The 21,238-nt window shown below is 50.1% G+C and overlaps 1 protein-coding gene across 1 annotated transcript in view; it reads right to left on the bottom strand.

The window, feature by feature from the left end:
• The window catches only part of MYH9 (myosin heavy chain 9), a 106,682-nt gene that overhangs the window by 62,210 nt on the left and 23,234 nt on the right, over positions 1-21,238 (bottom strand). Inside the window, exon 2 of the mRNA XM_065522178.1 lies at positions 4,132-4,483. Within this exon, the coding sequence (XP_065378250.1) occupies positions 4,132-4,464 (333 nt within the window). The 5' untranslated portion in view covers positions 4,465-4,483. The remainder of the gene's footprint in view (positions 1-4,131; positions 4,484-21,238) is intronic.

Raw genomic sequence — 21,238 nt, 5'->3', positions numbered from 1 at the left:
AATGGGCCTCTTAGTGATGATGCTTAGAAGAAGGCTGGTAAGAGGCAGGAACAACTGCACACCAGAGGTGACAGCAAGGAAGCGAAAATGAGAGTTAATGCCTCCAGCCAAAGAGTCCTGGAGAAAAGGCGTAGGCACTACCCACCACGCCCACCCACAGTAAAATCTCCGCGTGTGACTTGCAGAGGAAAGACGCAGCCACTAACACTGAATATATCTGAATAATGACTGTTCCCTTTTGTGGGAGGGAAAGGCTCTGTGCAGGCTCAGGCAGGCTCAGGTGCTCCGCTTGTTTTAATTCATATCCAGTGGATCCCAAAAGAGACTCAAGTTAAAAAGGCACCAATAAAGAGCTAAGCAGAGGAACAGGAGTTACTTTCACTTATAACACACATCAGCAGCCTGAGTCCAGGCCCCCAGGCCCTGCCCCGAGCCAGGTGCTGGCTGGGCGCTTTAGAAAGTTCCCGTGGAATCCTTGCAGATGAGAAAGTGAGACTCCAAGTAGCTATGTCTCATGGTCAGTACGGGGCAGAACTGGGATTTGAACCAGGTCCTGGAGGCTCCAACTGTAGCACTTAAGGGCTCTGCTTTACCGAGCAGAGGCCGTCCCAGCTTAGTGGCACAGCAGAGTGGGGGTGACATAAGCTATAAAGCCTGCCAAGAGGAGCACCTCTCAATCCCAGACAATGAGGCTGCGGCTCCCATGTCACCGCCACAGACACTGTGCTTCCTTAAAGCACAGTCTGTCATTCATTTATTTGCAAGTCACTAAGTCTGAATTTCAGTGGTTAATACTCCTTAGGGACAGGGGCTTTTAATTTGGTCCACATGATAATCTCATCAAGAAACAGATGAGACATAATTGGGCTGAAAATCAGGAACCCAAGTTCCAGTCTCAGCCTGGCCAACACCTGGCTGTGTGACCCTGCTTAAGTTCCTTGCTATCGGCCGGGTACAGTGGCTCACGCCGGTAATCCCAGCACTTTGGGAGGCCGAGACGGGCGGATCACGAGGTCAGGAGATCGAGACCATCCTGGCTAACATGGTGAAACCCCGTCTCTACTAAAAAATACAAAAAAAAAAAAGCTAGCCAGGCGAGGTGGCGGGCGTCTGTAGTCCCAGCTACTCGGGAGGCTGAGGCAGGAGAATGGCGTAAACCTGGGAGGCGGAGCTTGCAGTGAGCTGAGATCCGGCCACTGCGCTCCAGCCTGGGCGACAGAGAGAGACTCCGTCTCAAAAAAAAAAAAAAAAAAGAAGGCTGGGCTTTAAAGGAGACTGTTCCACATATCTACTTGTTGATAGGTCCTTGATGAGCCAGGCTCATCCCCAAAGGGTGGGCATCAATGGCAGAAAACAAGGACCTCGTTGTCACAGACTGACACAGACTGATTTAGCAATCAACAAGGAAATGCAGTCCTTGTCAGGAATTCCGGGCAAATAAAATGCCCCATGGCTCCACTGAAGGCTTTAGCACATTGCAGCGCACTCAGAAGCATGAGTCTACCTCGTAGAAATGTGCTTAAGTCTTTCTGAAATCATACAGAAAATTAAACAGCTGACCCTTTGAGAGCTGCTATCTCTGTAATGGAATGAGCCTGCCACCACCTCCTTTTATTACACATGTGATCGTGAGCAAAATCCCTGTCTGAAAGTTGGTCTTCCCATCTATAAAGTGGGAAGGCCATAATAGTCTTTTCTCTTTTTTTTATTTGAGACTCTGTTACCCAGGCTGGTGTGCAGTGGTGCAATCTCAGCTGACTGCACCCTTGACCTCCCAGGCTCAAGTGATCCTCCCACCTCAGCCTCTAGCAAGTAGCTGGGACTATAGGCACGCCACACTATGCCCAGCTAATTTTTCTATTTTTTGTAGAGATGGGGTTTCGCCATGTTGCTCAGGCTGGTCTCAAACTCCTGAGCTCAAGCAATCCTCTCGTCTTGGCCTCCCAAGGTCCTGGGATTGCAGGCATGCACCACCATGCCCAACCTATAATAACCTCTTCATGGCTTTTTTCCTCTAGGTCAAAAACATTTTGAGGACTGTTTTATTCAGCCCAAAGTTCAAGGTGGCTAGAGCAGCATAAAGAAATAAAGAGCTATTTTAGGAATAATAACAAGCAGATATTTCTTTCCCACTGGGGACAAAACCAGAAGGAAATATCTTTGAGTTGAACAGAGGAATTTGAGGTTGATATTGGACAGGACTTTGTGATCCCAGAGCCTGTTGCCTCCAGGATACATAAATGCTCATCTCCCTGTCTCCTAACTTGGTGATGGGTTGTCTTTCTGCATTTCTTTCTTGCCAGAAGAAAGAAAATGACACCCCTGATCTGCTGCATGTGCTGGCCCTTTGCACATGCTGGACTCTCAATACACTCCCCCTTGGTCAAGCCTGGCAAGGGACCAGCACTCAAGTGCTGGACAGAGTCCCGGAGCCAAGTCTTACTCTTGGTGGCTCACCTCCGCTCAAAGTATACTCCCTAGTGAAGTAAGCCACACCAACATGCATCCATAAAGAACAAGATGGGCCAGGCACAGTGGCTCACGCCTGTAATCCGAGCACTTTGGGAGTCCCAAGCAGAAGAATCACTTGCGCACAGGAGTTCAAGACCTGCCCTAGGCAACATAATGAGACCCTGTCTCTAATAAAAATATAAAAAATTAGCCAGGCGTGGTGGCACAGGCCTGTAGTCCCAGCTACCAGAGAGGCTGAGGTGGCAGGATCGCTTGAGCCTAAGAGTTTGAGGCTGCAGTGAGCTGTGATCATGCCACTGCACTCCAGTCTGGGCAACAGAGCAAGACCCTGTCTCAAAAAAAAAAAAAGATGGCAGAGATACCAAAAACGGGCTTGGGGCAAACGGTGAAGGGAGAGGGGATCTGGTGGCGCAAGAGGAACAAAGCAGGAAACCAGGAGATGGCACTCCCTACTTTAGAAGGAATCTACTACATTTTTAGAGTGCAAAAGGCTTATTGGAAAGAAATCAAAGAGATAAAGCTATTTTTAAAAATATTTTTAAAAATAACATATTTTATCTTAAAAAATATTTTAAATGAGATATTTTATTTTAAAATATATATATATATCTTTTTTTTTTTTTTAGATAGGGTCTTGCTCTGTTGCCCAGGCTGGAGTGCAGTGGCGTGATTTCGGCTCATTGCAAGCTCCGCCTCCCAGGTTCACGCCATTCTCCTGCCTCAGCCTCCTGAGTAGCTGGGACTACAGGCGCCCGCCACCATGCCCGGCTAATTTCTTTTTGTATTTTTAGTAGAGACGGGGTTTCACCATGTTAGCCAGGATAGTCTCAATCTCCTGACCTTGAGATCTGCCCAGCTCGGCCTCCCAAAGTGCTGAGATTACAGGTGTGAGCCACCGTGCCCGGCCATAAAAAATATTTTTAAAGATATTTTTAAAAATAATTAAAATTTTAAAAGATATTTTTTAAGATATTATTAAAAATAATTAAAATTTTTAAAAAGAGGCTGGGAGCGGTGGCTCAGGCCTGTAATCCCAGCACTTTGGGAGGCCAAGGTGGGTGGATCACCTGAGGTCAGGCATTCAAGACCAGCCTGGTGAAACCCCATCTCTATTAAAAATACAAAAATTAGCCAGGCATTATGGCAGGTGCCTGTAATTCCAGCTACTTGGGAGGCTGAGGCAGGAAAATCACTTGAACCCAGGAGATGGAGGTTACAGTGAGCCAAGATCACGCCATTGCACTCCAGCATGGGCAACAGAGCAAGACTCTGTCTCAAAAAAAAAAAAAAAATTAAAAAATTAAAAAAGAGAAGGAATCTACAACATTGACCTGAACCTTCATATCTCCACCAAAACTTGAGGACAAAGGCCAGTGGGTGGGCATCCCTCAGACAGGGCCATATTCTTCTCCCTATATATGTTCTAAAACACGCTTCCTGTTTTGTTTTTGGCTGCAAAGGGAAAAGAATAATGTTATGGGAACATCCCACTAGGATGTTCAGATGTCAAAGTCCAAGGATGTCACCCCAGCACTCCTTCCAGACCCCTTCTCCACCAGAGAGCCAGGGCCCAGGCATGTGAGGGTGATGGGAAGACCTGGCCCGCCCCCACTTGGAGTCCTCAGACCCATCCTGCAGGGTGCCAGGGCAGCCACTTACGTAGATAAGCCCTGAGTAGTAACGCTCCTTGAGGTTGTGCAGCACTGAGGCTTCGTTGAGGCACGTGAGCTCCGCCATATCCTCCACCTTGGAGAACTTGGGCGGGTTCATCTTCTGGATGTCATCCTTGTTCACCTTCACCTTCTTCCCGTTCTCCACCAGCTCCACGATGGCCTCTTCGCCCACCTCCTCCTTGAGGCTGGCTGGCTCGAAGCCACTCTTGTCGGAAGGCACCCATACCAGCTTCTTGGCAGCCCAGTCGGCCTGGGCCAGCGGGTTATTGATGAAGTTTTTATCCACATAGAGATACTTATCGGCAGCTTGCTGTGCCATGGTGACTTACAGCCAGGACCTAAGGGGGAGGAAAAAGACAACACATTACATACAACTACATCAGCCACACGAGATCACTCATACGCACACCTCTTCTCTTTGCAAACTGTATAGGATTAAGACGCAGTAAAACTCTGTATAACCAGGCTGTACAATTTTCTTGCTCCACACTTTTGGGATAAAGATGTGCATCACTGAAAAAATAAGTTGGGTCCAGGACAGTGGCTCATGCCTTTAATCCCAGCACTTTGGGAGGCCAAGGCAGGCGGATCACCTGAGGTCAGGAGTTCAAGACAAGCCTGGCCAACATGGCGAAACCCCATCTCTACTAAAAATACAAAAATTAACCAGGTGTGGTGGTGCACACCTGTCATCCTAGCTACTCGGGAGGTTGAGGCAGGAGAATCGCTTGAACCCAGGAGGCGGAGGTTGCAGTAAGCTGGCTCACATCACTGCACTCCAGCCTGGGCAACAGAGAAACAGGCTGATAGCAGGGATTTTGTTAGCAATTAAAGGTAAGGTGTATCACCCTAGGGTCAATACACAATCAAACAAATCCATCAAGAAAACTATCGTGCCAAATGAACATAACAAGAGTCTCCAGGACAGATGCAATTCAAGTCGCTATGCTACACATACAAAGGTAGCAAAGTAGCCACACAGTTTAGGAGAATTTCCAACAAAAACAGGTTTCTAATCAGCCAAAAAAACGCAACTGACTACAACCCCATATGGCAGAAGTTTCCAGTTTAAAAAACTTGTTCTTATTTCATGAAGTCAACTAAGACAAGAGAAGAAAATAAAACACCAATATATGTTACCACCAGATTTGAATTCCATCTTGATAAGACAGCCCAAAAAAAAGCAAAGAGAAAAGATGCCAGGTTCCAAGAAACATGTAGAATGCTAAGAGTGCTTCCCTCTGGGGACACTAAGGTCAAAAGTGACCCTCACAATTCATGGGCCAAGAGAACTTAAGTTCATGTGTGTTTGCTTTTTTCAAAACTCATCAGCAAAATGAAGATATAAAATAGGCCGGGGACGCTGGCTCAGGCCTGTAATCTCAGCACTTTGGGAGGCCAAGGCAGGCGGATCGCCTGAGGTCGGGAGTTCAAGACCAGCCTGATCAACATGGAGGAACCCCATCTCTACTAAAAATACAAAATTAGCCAGGCATGGTGGCACACGCCTGTAATCCTAGCTGCTCGGGAGGCTGAGGCAGGAGAATCACTTGAACCCGGGAGGCGAGGGTTGTGGTGAGCCGAGATTGTGCCATGGCACTCCAGCCTGGGCAACAAGAGCAAAACTCCGTCTCAAAAAAAAGACATAAAATAATAATGCCGTATAGATCTGTGTGGTTTTATACTTTATGAAATGCTTTCACACATATTTCGCTATCTCGAAAGGTCTTTGTCATAACAACTCTGTAAACCAGGTAAGGTATATATTATTATCACCAATTTACAGATGAGGAAACAAGTTCCCTGGATGTAACGGGCTTTTCCATAGTCATTCAGTCCTGTGGCCTTTCCACGGCTAACACAGTCGTTTTTCCTGCTCAGAGGCGCAGGCTGGGATCACCTGAGGTGGCTACCATGGTGTAAAACAGACTCAGCTCGTGGCCACCAGAGGAGGCAGCCCAGAAGCTCACTGCCCAGCTCCCGCCGGGAAATCAAGAAAGATCAGGAAGGTGCTTTTTTTCCCTCTGAGATCAAGCCCCCTCCCCTCAGGCCCTTGCAATTCAGAAAGTCCCCAGATCCAAATACGGAATACCATGGGCTTTCGTGCTTCCAGATTCCAAGAGGGTCTTGGATCCCAAGGAGGCTAGGGGCATGGGAGGGAAAGAACAAAAGGAAAAGTCTAGGCTGCCCAGAACTTTTCATCTGGGCTCATTAGCGGTTTTCAGTCAAGGCCGAGGGGCTCCCCTGGACTCACTCCAGGAGGGGCTGTTTTCCAGGAAAAAACCCTGTTTGCTGGCTCCCTTTTGCCAGAAGGGATGCAAGTCCCAGGAACAGAGCTTGGCGGCAACACCAGCTACCCCGGCCGGTGGCTCTGTTGACATTCCCAACACAGGCAAACCCCACAGACCCTTGTGGGGACCAGGGGGTTACTGGGGACCACTCTGCAAGGACCACCCTGAGACCAGGCCAGGCTCAGAGAAAGTCAGAGCAAACAAGACAGGAACAGTGGCTGTGAACTGCCTGGCCGCCCCGTCTTTGCTGCGGGTCTGAGGTCTAGGGTCTATGCCAGGAGCAGCCCCCAGGGCACCACCAGCTTTTTTTCAGCTGTCTGCACTTCCACCCTGGCCAGTCCATTCAAGCAAATCCAAGGTTTCTCCCCACCAGGTAAATCCTAGTTGTTCTTTGCCTCCCTACCACGTGTCTGACCACTAACTAGTCAATAGGCACCCCTAGCGTCCCAGCACCCAGGCTCCCCAAAGTCTCCCCATCGCGTCCCTGCCTGCTCAAGACCTTGCAGCAATCACAGAACACAGGTCTCAGGGGCTGCTGGTTCTCAGCCTTTTCATAGACCCCAAACCCACGAAGGATAACTCCATGAATAGCAGAGAGAGACTCACTTGAACCCCATGCCCCAAAATCCTAAGTATGCTGCTGACCCCACCAATGAAGGCATCTGAGGACGTCAGTGCCCCTCATGAAACTCCTACCGAGAGCAGAAGGGGCAGGGGACAGTTACTAAGTACCTCCCAGCACCAAGCTCCGTTTATTCACCACCTCACCTAACTGGTAACCATCCTGGGAAAGAGCTGTCTCAAGATTCATAATTCATAAACTAGGAAACAGATTCCCCAATTCATAAACTAGGAAAAAGACTCAGAAAGGGCAAGTCACTTGTCCAGTGTTGCCCAGCCCAGGCATGGAGTGGGATGCTAACCCAGGGACACCTGGCCCCTGTGCCTGGCCTCCTCCCAGAACACTTGTGCCTGGGGTCCCTTGGAAGCCAGGCCGGCACTGGAGCTGGGCCCTAACTGTCCCTATGAGCTGAGTATGATGTGGGGGGTGGAGAGGAATGCATTCCAGAGTGTTCAACAAATATTTACCGGATGTTATCGGGCAGGCAGGAAGGCTGAGTGAGCCTTCCCAGTGTGGACCACGTGGTCCATCAAAAAGCAGGCACGTTACAACTCAAGATTCACTCCTTCAGCCCGCTACTGTTGGCAGCAAGCTTGCAGCCCATCAGCAATGGCAGAATGAGCTCTGACCCTCCTCAAACTCTGCTTCACCCCAGCAATGCCAACCCTAACAGCAAAGAACCCATCTGGTAGTCTGGCTTCTCGGCAGCCCATGGCCTCCCTCGGGCTGCAGGGCCCAGGCACTCAGACTGCCCTGGAAATCTGCACTGGAGGGTCACACACATCACACCAGCTGGCGGGGAGGAACTCCACCCAACCAACCGCCCTCAGAGCCTCACCCTGCCCAACTTTCGGGCCTTGGTGGGAGGGCAGGGGACAGTCACAGGTCAGTGGTGTCCACGCGAAGGCTAGCAGAGGCCTGGCCACCAAGCCATAGTTCTTGCAAGAGAGAATGCATCCTGCCAGGGATACCCCCCGCCTCCAAAGACCAAGGTTCCAGCTGAAGGTCACAGCCCCTGCTTGCCTGGGCACCTCCCTCCCAGAACTTTTCATTAAGCAAGGCTGGGCTCTGCTCAGCCTGGCCAAGGACAGGGCTATTTGGTTTCAGCGATTCTGCTAGAATGACGTGGGTTAGCAGCAGCGCCAAGATTAATACACGGGTTGGACCAGCAGGAAGAGCCGCAAAGGTCAGGATAAATAGTGGAGTTTCTATGAAAGTCCCCTCGCCCACCTGGGCAGGATTAGCCGCATTCAATGATGGGGAGCCACAGGGCTGCAGCAGAGCTGCTGTTTCCATCCGTATCCGATGAGGAGGTTCCTGTGCCCCTGGGGACGTGGGGGGTGTGTGTGTGTATTAAGTGTGTTCGGTCAGGTTAATACTCAGACCTCTCCAGGAGGCATGTGAGTTAAACCACCTTATCTATAATCCATATGCCTCATTTATGAATGGAGGATAGTAAAGAGCTGCTAAAAATTCAGTAAGGGTCACGACAGCAGGATATCCAGGAGGCAGTCTATCAAACACAGCAGCCAGCGTGTAGCCACTCCTCCCTACTCTGTCCTGTGCTAAATGGCTGTGCTAAATGGCCTCTTTGAAACTTTTTTTGAGACAGAGTCTCGCTCTGTCGCCCAGGCTGTAGTGCAGTGGCGAGATCTCAGCTCACTGCAACCCCAGCCTCCCAAGTAGCTGGGACTACAGGCGCCCACCACCATAGCCGGCTAATTTTTGTATTTTTCGTAGATGCGGGGTTTTAGGTCAGGCTGGTCTTTAACTCTTGATCTCAGGTGATCCGCCCACCTTGGACTCCCAAAGTGCTGGGATTACACTCATGAGCCACTAGCCCGGCCAAAACTTTTTAAAACTGCCCATAATATAAAGGGTTTTGAAAACAAAAGAAAAATATTCCCCTAAATTCCTAAACTCCCCCTACCACCCTTCCCCTCCTTGCAAAATCAGTTTTCTCTTTCTCTGCGTGGTCCTTTCTGGACCTGGTTCGTGGAAACACTTGATTTTTAACTATCAGGCAGAGGACAGAGTTTCAGATTTTGTATTTTCCTTACTTATTATGACTGTTTTCCTGTAGGGCGAGGATTTGCTTGGTTTTTGTTTTTTTGAGATGAAGTCTTGCTCTGTCACCCAGGCTGGAGTGCAATGGTACGATCTCGGCTCACTGCAACCTCCGCCTCCTGGGTTCAAGCGATTCTCCCACCTCAGCCTCCCAAGTAGCTGGGACTACAGGCGTGTGCCACCACGCCAGGCTAATTTTTTTGTATTTTTAGTAGAGACAGGATTTCACCATATTGGCCAGGCTGGTCTCGAACCCCTGACTTCAGGTGATCCTCCCGCCTTGGCCTCCCAAAGTGCTAGGATTACAGGTGTGAGCCACCACACCCAGCCTCAGATTTGCTTGTTAATCAATTTTATCCAACCCATTTTACAGGTGATGATGCAGCAGTGGCCCTGAGAGAAAGCAACTCTACTCAGTCACACAAGCTGGGGGAATGAGGACCTGAACACAGAACTCCTGACTCCAAGGCCTCAATGTCCATCATTTAATAGCTGCATCATATTCTCAAGTGTGTTTTTTTTTAAGGACCACTTACAAGGTTTTTTCACCACCACGCCCAGCTAATTTTTGTAGTTTTAGTAGAAATGGGGTTTCACCATGTTGGCCAGGCTGGTCTTGAACTCCTGACCTCAGGTGATCTGCCTGCCTTGGCCTCCCAAAGTGCTGGGCTTACAGGCGTGAGCCACCACGGCCAGCCTTAGTGTACCATCACCTTCAGACACATTCCCAGAAGTGGAGTTACAGGAGCAAAGAACATACAAACATTTCTACAGTCCTGGGATGTCCCATCCAGTTGTTTTCCAAAAGGGTTGAATCGATGTGCACTGCCATTTGAGCAGGATGTACATGTGAAAGCAACCAACCAGCATCCTCAACCACTAAAACACACACACACACACACACACACACACACACACACACAGAGGAAAGATCTCCAGGGCTCAGAAAGTCCCGAGCTCCTGTGGGAATGGGCAGGCCAGCAAGAGGTTCAGAAGGAAGCAAGCAGCTCTCGCCCCTGGAGATGAGACTGGATCTGGCTGAGGCCATCCCCCAGCGCTTTCCTTCCCGCCGGCTTCCTGCGGGTGCCAGTCCAACTCCAAGAAACCCAAGCAGTTGCCTTTTTAGGCCATAATCGAGCAGGACACAACCAGAGGCTAAATTAGGACTCTCAGGAAATGATGAAACTGAAAGTAAATAGGTTGACCAAAAACATCTTCTTTCAACCCAAAATGTAATGCCTCAATTATTTGCCTTCTCCCCTTCCCCGCAAACATCCATATGGATCTTTTATTTCTCCCTGTTTTCCCAGAGAATCCTCTCCCTCCCTCTCTCCCTCCGTTTCTCTTTTTACTTATTTGTGGGTTTGTCTGGAAAATGAACAGCTAGCACCTTAAAGACAGAATTTATTCTACTCTCGGATCTTTGGTCGAAACGTTGAGAGCATTTCCACTCCCAGACAATGAGGGCTGATGTAAACCTTTCCATGGGCCAAGTTCTAGGCTGGGAGCGTCCAAGTCATCACCTTCATCACAAAGCTGCATAGACCGAGGGCCTGCTAGTAAGCGCTGTGTGTTCTCACTCAATCCTTGCAATAATTTCATGAGGCACATATATACTCATTTTACAGGTGGGGGAAATGGGGCTCAGACAAGGCACAAAACCTAGGGTCAGACTCAGCCCCGTGTGGCTTCAATTCCCTGCTCCATTTCCCCTTTAGCTGCCTTCCTGGTGAGGTCAAGGGGGCTACAAGAAGCAAACAGAGAACCCCCCTTATTAATTAAGCAGACTTCAATAATGCCACCTCAAAGCTGTAAACCCCATCTTCCCATGCTGGCTTGCACAAGGGACTCCATCCTTCCAACCTAAATTGCTGGGGGCTAAGAAGGTGGGGGTGTGACCTTGGGTGAGCCATTTGAGTTCTCTGTGCCCAGTCTGCCGGGAGTTAACCTAACCAATCTCCAATGGCCCTGGGCATGCCAAGGTTTCAGTTCAGACACCCCAGCGGCCTCAGCCCAGACACTGAAAGCCCTATTCCAGCCTCACCACTGATGTACGCAAGCAGCCCCTCTGTTTGTTTGTTTCCCTCCCCACTCCCATCCTGGAGAACACAGGTGAACATGTCCTTTCTCTTTCTCCTTGCAGCCGCTGGTTTTCAGTTAAATAAAACTGTCAAAATAGCTGGCTTCCATTGTTAAGAAAGGTTCTTTGGGCCAGGCGTGGTGGCTCATGCCTGTAATCCCTGCACTTTGGGAGGCTGAGGCAAGTGGATCACCTGAGGTCAGGAGTTTGAGACCAGTCTCGTCAAAATAGTGAAACCCTGTCTCTACTAAAGATACAAAACTTAGCCAGGCGTGGTGGCACGTGCCTGTAATCTCAGCTACCAGGGAGGCTGAGGCACGAGAATCGCTTGAACCCAGGAGGCAGAGGTTGCAGTGAGCCGAGATCATGCCACTGCACTCCAGCCTGGGCAACAGAGTGAGACTCCATCTCAAAAAAAAAAAGAAGGCCGGGCGCGGTGGCTCAAGCCTGTAATCCCAGCACTTTGGGAGGCCGAGACGGGCGGATCACAAGGTCAGGAGATCGAGACCATCCTGGCTAACACGGTGAAACCCCGTCTCTACTAAAAAATACAAAAAACTAGCCGGGCGAGGTGGCGGGCGCCTGTAGTCCCAGCTACTCGGGAGGCTGAGGCAGGAGAATGGCGTAAACCCGGGAGGCGGAGCTTGCAGTGAGCTGAGATCTGGCCACTGCATTCCAGCCTGGGCGACAGAGAGAGACTCCGTCTCCAAAAAAAAAAAAAAAAAAAAAGAGAGATTCTTTGAAAGCAGCTGCTATAATAATGTAGAATTTGGCCGGGCGCGGTGGCTCAAGCCTGTAATCCCAGCACTTTGGGAGGCCGAGGCGGGTGGATCACGAGGTCAGGAGATCGAGACTATCCTGGCTAACACGGTGAAACCCCGTCTCTACTAAAAATACAAAAAACTAGCCGGGCGTGGTGGCGGGCGCCTGTAGTCTCAGCTACTCGGGAGGCTGAGGCAGGAGAATGGCATGAACCCGGGAGGCGGAGCTTGCAGTGAGCCGAGATCACGCCACTGCACTCCAGCCTGGGAGACACAGCGAGACTCCGTCTCAAAAAAAAAAAAAAAAAAAAAAAAATAATGTAGAATTTTTCAAGCTCATTTGATTCACTTATTCAATCAACTAATACATAGAGAATCCACATGCAAAAAGATCATGACAAAGGCATAAAGATCCCAAGGGGTTTCTAATGAGGTCACGCAGCAGGACGGGCATGCACACGTCTAGGTAACTAGATGCAGTGTCCACCTGGGCAATGTGGTAGAGGAGACAGAAAGCAAGTTCCTTGGCTTCCTTCTGTCCTGTTCACCGCTGAATCCAACACCCAAAGGCAGTAAGCACCCGCTAGACGGATCTGCCGTGTGGATGAAAGCCGAAACTCCTTGCTCTGTGGCCTTGGGCCGGTGCCACCTCTCTGGCCTCAACTGTAAATGCAGATAATATTTTCTGCTGCCTTCCCTGCCTCACAGGGCTGCTTAATGCAGCATGTATTCCTTAAACGCACATAACGACAAGACAGGACGCCTACCACTGTGGAACATTCATGCAGAGAGGAAGACCCACGCCAACAACCAGCTCCACCACAGACTCAGTGAAGAAGAGGAGGGGAACACGCAATTTGCCGTGGGAACAAAGCGAAAAGGACAATTCCTTGGACGCTCAAGCGAGAGTGTCGTGGAGGATGTGACATTTAAACCGTGTCCTGGAGGATGGGTAAGATATTGACGGGGAAAGGAAGAGATGGTGGAAAAGTATTCCGGGCTGAGGGAGAAAAGCAAGAGCCAACGGGCCGGGCGCGGTGGCTCATGCCTGTAATCCCAGCACTTTGGGAGGCCGAGATGGGCGGATCACAAGGTCAGGAGATTGAGACCATCCTGGCTAACACGGTGAAACCCCGTCTCTACTAAAAAAAATACAAAAAACGAGCCAGGCAAGGCGGCGGGCGCCTGTAGTCCCAGCTCCTCGGGAGGCTGAGGCAGGAGAATGGCGTAAACCCGGGAGGCAGAGCTTGCAGTGAGCGGAGATCCAGCCACTGCACTCCAGCCTGGGCGACAGAGCAAGACTCTGTCTCAAAAAAAAAAAAGGGGGCCAACGTACAGAAAGAAGGCACGGTCGCTCACTAACCACATACAAAACAATGCCACAGCACTACGGCTATCTAGGGCCAGAGAATCCTTTGTGGTGGGGCTGTCCTGTGCCTTGTGCGGTATTCAGCAGCAGAGCAGCACCCCGGCCTCTACCCACTAGATGCCAGTCGCACCCTGTCCCCAGTTGTGACAACCAAATATGTCTCCAGACATCACCAAAGGTGGAAGTTGAGGGTTGCGGGGGAAGACAAATTGCCCCCAGTTGAGCCCACTGATTGAAGGGGTTCGTATAAGCAAACGCTGCACTATGAAGCCAGACCTCTCAGTCGTCATCCTCCCCCATCTCTTAAGTGCACGGGCCAAATCTCCTTAACAAAACAGAAGTCCTCAGGGCAAAATGATTCCCAGGACCCCATAAAAATGGCCATTACGGATGGCATTGTCACCAAGGAATGACAGCCCTTGTAACATGCTGTATTCTAAGAGATCTGACCTAGATTCACCTGCTGGACTGTGCTTTAAAGATCCTGAATAGCCAATTTAAAAGTAAACCCATCAACCAGGCAGAAGAGACTGATGTGCCTCCCCAGGCAGGCAAGAAGCACCTTCAGAACCTCCAACACGGCAGCTCAGCCTGCAACTCATAAGCAAAGTCACCAGCATCAAAGGATCCAGATGATTAACGGAAGACAAGCAGAAGCCACATTTTGGAGGTCGGGGGTGGGAGTTGTTGACATGGCTGTGCCAGCTCACCCCACCCTGGGAATCCCACCAAATGCTTTTTTTTTTTTTTTTTTTTTTTTGAGACAGAGTCTCTCTCTGTTGCCCAGGCTGGAGTGCAGTGGCATGATCTCGGTTCACTGCAACCTCCACCTCCCGGGTTCAAGCAATTCTCCTGCCTCAGCCTCCCGAGTAGCTGGGATGACAGGTGCACACCACCGCGCCCGGCTAATTTTTTGTATTTTAGTAGAGATGGGGTTTCGCCATATTGGCCAGGCTGGCCTTGAACTCCTGAGCTCAGGCAATCCACCCACCTCGACCTCCCAAAGTGGTAGGATTATAGGTGTGAGCCACCGCACCAAGCCCAAATGCTATTTGTTGAATACTTTTGGCAAATCAATCTGGATTAGACCCAGGAAATCCATGGCTTCCACTACTGGGATACCCGGATTATTTCCCGCCCAGAGCTCTCCCCCACTCCCCTTCATATATTAATAAATATATTTAAACACCTACCAACGAGCCATCTCCACCTGGAGGACACACCGTCACACCTGAACTCCCCCACCTTCTATCCCCAGACCCATACCCTCTTCTGGGTATCCATCTCTGGGAGACACTGTCCATCTGGCCACCCAAGACAGTCATCGTAAACTCCTCCCTAGCCCGCTGCCAACACTACTGCCCGTGCCCTGTTCCAGTCCAGGCCCACAAGCCCTCCCTTCTGGGCTGCTCCCAGTGCCTCCCTCCTAGCCTCCCCTGCCACTTCTACAGAACTCCTTTCTGATGACTCACAAATTCAAATTCCTATTTATGTGACTTCCTATTTCATCGATATTACTTGGTCAGTTCAGAATGGTTCAACAGCTCCACACCTTCTCCAGAATAAAGTCTAATCTTCTCTGCATGGTAAGCAAGCCCTCTAGGACCCCACCTGTTCATCTTACCCCTGCCCTTCCTTTCTGCCACAGTTGTCCCCAGCGGCATATAATCAATTCCATTCACATTACACTCCGCTCAGGCCTCCAGGCCTTCAAAGAAGCCAGAGAAGTGTCCTTTGTACTAGGAACCCTCTCGGAGATCTCAGCTCAAACACTCCCTTCTCTAAAGACTTTTTGCAGCAGAAAGACGTGTCATTTATATGTCCCTCTCATCTGTGCTCTGTACTTTTTCCACCGTAACCAAACAGCTAAATACTCACTATTTGTAGTTTTATTTGAGGACAGGAAATTGGTCTCATTCATCAATTCCAAATGTCTAGCACAATGCGGGGCCCAGAGCAGGTGCTCAGTTAAAGTGTCCTGAATGAATGGATGAGGAACAAGGCCAAAATGAGCAAGAAAGACTTAACGGGGAAGGTCCCAAGAGGCTGGAAAATCCCCTTGGGCTGTGGCTGTGCAAAGAGGGCCAGGGCTGGAGAGCTGAAGGTAACAGGAGAGCCAAGTTGAAACCACACACGCATGAGGGTTACGGCCACCTAATTTGTTACAAACACCAAACCATTTACGAACTAATTTTTATATCCTCAAAACAAAAAGGGAAAGAATGCATATTGGAGCTTTCAATCTACAAACAGAAATAGGACTGAAGATAATTTATTGGTTTTGCATATACTTCAACCATCTCTGTTTTCTAGAACCTTCTAGCACCCCCTGATTAAATGTAGAGGCACCTACCGCCTACTACCAGTCCAACAAACCAGAAAGAATCTTGGCTGGCATGGCCCCTGCTCTTGATAGGATGCCATGAGAAGGTCGTGTGCCCTCCTGGAAGGCTACGCCTCCATCTATCAAGTAGGTGCTGGCAACATCGACCTTTGGTATCAACTCAGAACTGAGAGACGGAAGGGTGGAAAAACCACAGCCATGTGAGGTCCTGGTTCTGCAAATCCCAAGATAAATGCTTGTAATGCACCATGATGGGGTTTATGGCTTTGGGGCCAGACAGACCTGAGTTGGAGTCCCAGGTCCCCTACTCACAATTCCTGTGACCTTGAAGCTGTCAGCACCTCAATTTCCTAGCTTTAGAATGAAGGGGGGAAAAAAAAAAAGAGTTGTAGCTCGAGTTCCCAGCGGAGAATGGCATGATAGGAATTACCCTCCCAATTCCTCTATCTTGTGATCCTGAGCTATTTAATCCCCACTCTTCCTAGGAATGACACCTGGGCCCTCTGCAAATCAGTTTCCAGGAGTCTAGTGACTCTTTCTGCAGGTTATGTCCATCCATAGAGGACAGCTCTCAGGGACGGTGACTATAAAGACAGCAATCTGCAGAGGGAAGACAGTTTCATGGCCGAGTAAGGATGGAATGCTGCCTCCCTATGGCCCTCTTGCAATCACGATATGCACAAAAGGTTGTAGGAAGCAGCCTGCAAAAAGAAATCTGCTTAACTTCGGCCGGGCGCGGTGGCTCACACCTGTAATCCCAGCACTTTGGGAGGCTGAGGTAGGCGGATCACGAGGTCAGGAGACAGAGACCGTCCTGGCTAATGAGGTGAAACCCCGTCTCTACTAAAAAATACAAAAAAATTAGCCAGACGTGGTGGCGAGCGCCTGTAGTCCCAGCTACTCAGGAGGCTGAGGCAGGAGAATGGCGTAAACCCGGGAGGCAAAGCTTGCAGTGGTGCACTCCAGCCGGGGCAGCAGTATGAGACTCTGTCTCCAAAAAAAAAAAAAAGAAAAAAAAGAAATCTGCTTAACTCCATCCCAGGAATATCCTGCAGGAAAAATCTCTCTCCATGCTGGTCTGGGAAATGCTGGTCTGGTGAGATGGGTACAAAGCCTGTGGCAGAAGAGCTGGATTTGAGTCTGGCGAGGCGCTGACCAGCTGTGCAATCCTGCAGGCACCACCCAGGCCTCACTTTCCCACCTGCAACATGTCCTGTCTGCTCACAGGTATGCACAAGCCCACTCTCTGCAATACACACCAGGGCTGTCAGAGCAGTTATCTACAGGCTAGGTCAGCAAAGTGGCTCCTCTGTCACTCAGGGCTAACCTACAGCAGCCTCGACCTAGGCCCTCACTCTCCCTAGGCTAACAAGGGGTGAGGGGCTCCTCCCAGCTGCCCAGGGCCCAGGAGGTAGGAGCTGAGGACTGCGGGTGGGCCCCCCTTCCCTTCCCACCTCAGGAATGCTGTTTGCTTACAGAAGAAGCTGGAACTTGTTTCCATTAGCAGTATTCCAACCCAAGCCTGTGCTGATGCTTAGCAGATAAGAAAACCAGAGAGGGACTTAGTGCCCGGGCCTCAGAGCCTGCCCTGTCTGCCGGCTCGGCCTTTGCCTCCTCGAAGTGGGCACGGAGGGGGGCTCAGGTGATTGCTGAAAGTCCAGGGAACACTGAAAGATGACAGCATTTGCCTGTCCAAGGGAGGGCCTGTGGTCACTTTCACTTTGCCTGGTACCCAAGGAAACACAGACTACCAAAAATACCACCAGTATGTATTTCAAATCATGTTGTACACGATGGATATAAACAATTTTTGTCACCTTAAAAATTAAATGAACAATTTATTTTTTAAAAAATGACACCAGACACCAGAAGGTGGTACATAGATTCCCTCTTCCTGCATGGGAAAGGGTGGGGGCAGTAGCCTGGGACAGGCTGGAGGGGATAAACTGGGGCAGCTAACCCAGGATCTTATCGGCCATTTAGGAATGTGGACTTTATTCTAGGGATAGTGGGGGAGGAGCAGAGGTGACATCATCAGATTTGTATTTTCAAGTAATTGGTTGGGCGCGGTGGCTCATGCCTATAATCCCAGAACTTTGGGAGGCCGAGGCGGGTGGATCACGAGGTCAGGAGATAGAGACCATCCTGGCTAACACGGTGAAACCCCATCTCTACTAAACAAAATACAAAAAATTAGCCAGGCGTGGTGGCGGGCGCCTGTAGTCCTAGCTACTCAGGAGGCTGAGGCAGGAGAATGGCGAGAACTCAGGTGGAGCTTGCAGTTAGCCGAGATCACACCACTGCACTCCAGCCTGGGTGACAGCGCGAGACTCCGTCTCAAAATAAATAAATAAATAAAGTAATTGGCTGGGGGTGCACAGTGGCTCACACCTGTAATCCCGGCACTTTGGGAGGGCAAGGCAGGTAGATCACGAGGGCAGGAGTTTAAGACCAGCCTGGCCAAGATGGTGAAACCCTATCTCTACTAAAAATACAAAAATTAGCCGGGCATGGTGGTGGGCGCCTATAATCTCAGCTACTCGGGAGGCTGAGGCTGAGAATTGCTTGAACCCAGGAGGCGGAGGTTGCAGTGAGCCAAGATCGTGCCACTGCACTCCAGCCTGGGGGACAGAGCAAGACTCCACCTCAAAAATAAAAAAAAAAGAAATCATCCTCCCTTACCTGCACGGAGGGGGCAGTGAGAAGTCAGTGGTTAGAAAGTACTGGGGACTTGCAATGAGGGAGCTTCCAATCTAAGAGAAGAAAAGACAGTTCCCTGACCAGGCTAGATGGAGAGTGATTAAATGACACGAGAGGGACAAGTGCAGACACAGATTTCACCCTCTCATCTCCTACTCCAAAGAGCCTGGCTCGAGGAGAGTCCTGAAATCACCGTCCTACAACAGTGAGAAGTAGCCCAGGAATCCCAGGAGCTACAGGGCCAGTGTTTCCAAAGCATCTTGGGCACAGATCTCATGCAGGAGGTGTCACATAGACTACACAATAAAGTGTCCAACTGGGTGTCCTCCAGTAAGATACCAACCTCAGGACCACAGAGACATAGCTTTGGGTCCTCAGCACAGAAACCATTTCTGAGTCGCTCTGTTGCCCGGGCTGGAGTGCAGTTGCACGATCTTGGCTCACTGCACCTCTGCCTCCTGGATTCAAGTGATTTTCCCGCCTCAGCTGGGACTACAGGCGTGTGCCAGCACGCTCGGCTAATTTTTGTATTTTTAGTAGAGACGGGGTTTCACCATGTTGGCCAGGATGGTCTTGAACTCCTGACCTCAAGTGATCCAGCTGCCTCAGCCTCCCAAAGTGCTGGGATTACAGGCATGGGCCACCACACCCGGCCTGAAACCATTTCTTAATGAATAAGTCAATCAACCAGTGAGCCAGGGCAGAAAGCAGCAAAAGCTTGAGGCCAGTCCTGCCATCACCCCAGAATGACAGCCCACCCAGCATGGATAGAAACGTGCCTCCCACAGCATTTATAACCCCACCCCAACTCCTTCCACCAGTGCCTCTCGACCATCTTTCCAGCCACACCTCTCTTGTCCCCTGCTAGAACCCTCCGTTCCAGTCACCAGAGCACACTCCCCAGAGCAGCCTTTGCTTCAGCTGTCACCCAGAGACAAGCTGGAGGGCCCATCTCCCTAATTCTCCACAGACTGAGAGTCCCCAAAACCAAGTGGACATGCCATCTCCCCCAGGCAGCCTCTCCTAGTATGAATTTCTCACAGTATGAATTACCCTAGTATGAATTACTCATCCTTCTCCCTCCTCCCCGACAGGCCCAGCACAATCTGCCTTACACCAGAACCATGGCTTCACTGCCCGTGTCCTCCAATGTCTCTTAGAACTCTTTAGAGGTGGCCAGGTGCGGTGGCTCAGGCCTGTAATCCCAGCACTTTGGGAGGCCGAGGCAGGTGGATCACAAGGTCAGAGGTTCGAGACCAGCCTGACCAACGTGGTAAAACCCATCTCTACTAAAAATACAAAAATTAGCTGGGCGTGGTGGCAGGCGCCTGTAATCCCAGCTACTCAGGAGACTGAGGCAGCAGAATTGCTTAAACCCAGGAGGCAGAGGTTGTAGTGAGCCGAGATGGCACCACTGCACTCCAGCTGGGCGACAGAGCGAGACTCCATCTCAAAAAAAAAAAAAAAAAAAAAAAAAAAAAAAAAAAAAAGAACTCTCTAGAGGCAGGGACTGTCTCCCCACCCCTCTTGCTCTTGCCCAGGGTGCTGCAGAGGAGCATCAATGCTTGTTGAAAATAACTGAATTGCTCAAAATGCTTACAAGTATTTTCTGGGAACCTGGCAGTCCAAGAGAATGACCACTCCAAGGGTAGCTGGAGGGAGAGACGGAGGGAGGGAGGGAAGAAGGAGGAAAGGAGGGAAGGAAGGAAAGAGAGGAGGAAACAGGTTAAGCAGCTTTTGCCCCACGTTAAGAGGTCAGGCAGACAGACCTGGGGCTGGATCTACAGATAAGTCATCTACACTGGGCCCTTGGCTTTGCTTTTAATTGGTTCAATATTTGCACAGTGACATCACGCCTGTGCCTTACCTACTCAATAACGAGCTTTCTCTCAGCCACCCAGGAGAAACTGCAAAGAAAAGCAAATTGTTTCAGGTACGGTGGGGGCGTCCCCTCCTAAACCATGAGGGGCAGATGATCCCCTCTGAGTCGCCCCCAGGTTGGAAATGGCTGACAGGGGAAGGGTTTGGTTGAGTTCACCGAGCACACCAAGCGTGTCCCCCTCCAGATGGTATCTCCCCAGCTGGCTGGAGGCTTCCCACACCCCCAGGAGGGGCAACTTGAACCCTTCAGATTCCTGCAGCAAAGTTATTCCTTCCCTTAGCTTCTGCTGATAGAATGGTTTTTCTTTCCTCAAGCATGTGAGCACAGTTTGCCGAAACCCAATGCAGAAAAATAACCATACTCAGAAGATGTAATTATATGGCCCCCGTCTCGGTGGGAAAGTGCAGCATGAGGGCTTTCTGAGTCCACATCACGACTGCTGAGAAGTGCAACCGGAGACCAGAAACAGAAGACCCCTTTTGAAGGTCGCCCAGCCTAGAACCCGTCAGATCTTCAGCAGCTTGTTATCCTCTGAGTGATATTTAAATAACACAAAAAAAGTGAATGAGAAGCCACTTCCCTCCAGTAGCCATTTCACCTCTAGTCCTGCGGGGCTGAGGGCTCCAAGGCAGAGATCGGGTCACCACTGCATCCCCAGTGCCCCACATATGGGAGGTGCTGAAGTAAAGTCATGGGAGAGGTTCCCATCTTCCCAAAGGTCCAGTCTCCAGGGACCAAGTCCAGTCAAATCTGTGTCACTCATTCTTAAGTGCCTGATGTTAAGTCCAATATCGTCTTCCATCTTATTGTCCAAATAGAGGCATGACTATCGTGTGGCTCAGGTCTCCCCTGAGGACAGACAACAAGGGCCACCCACAACAGGCCATAGCTTCTCTGTAGCCATCCAGGGCCCTCACCCTCCGTCCCATCATCTGCCTCACTGATAACTATATCTGCCGTACACTAATCTTGATTTT

The sequence above is a fragment of the Macaca fascicularis genome, chromosome 10 (assembly GCF_037993035.2).
Source record: "Macaca fascicularis isolate 582-1 chromosome 10, T2T-MFA8v1.1".
NCBI classification, from domain to species: domain Eukaryota; kingdom Metazoa; phylum Chordata; class Mammalia; order Primates; family Cercopithecidae; genus Macaca; species Macaca fascicularis.
The sequence above is the reverse complement of the archived record's forward strand: the minus strand, read 5'-3'. Positions and strand labels throughout refer to the sequence as shown.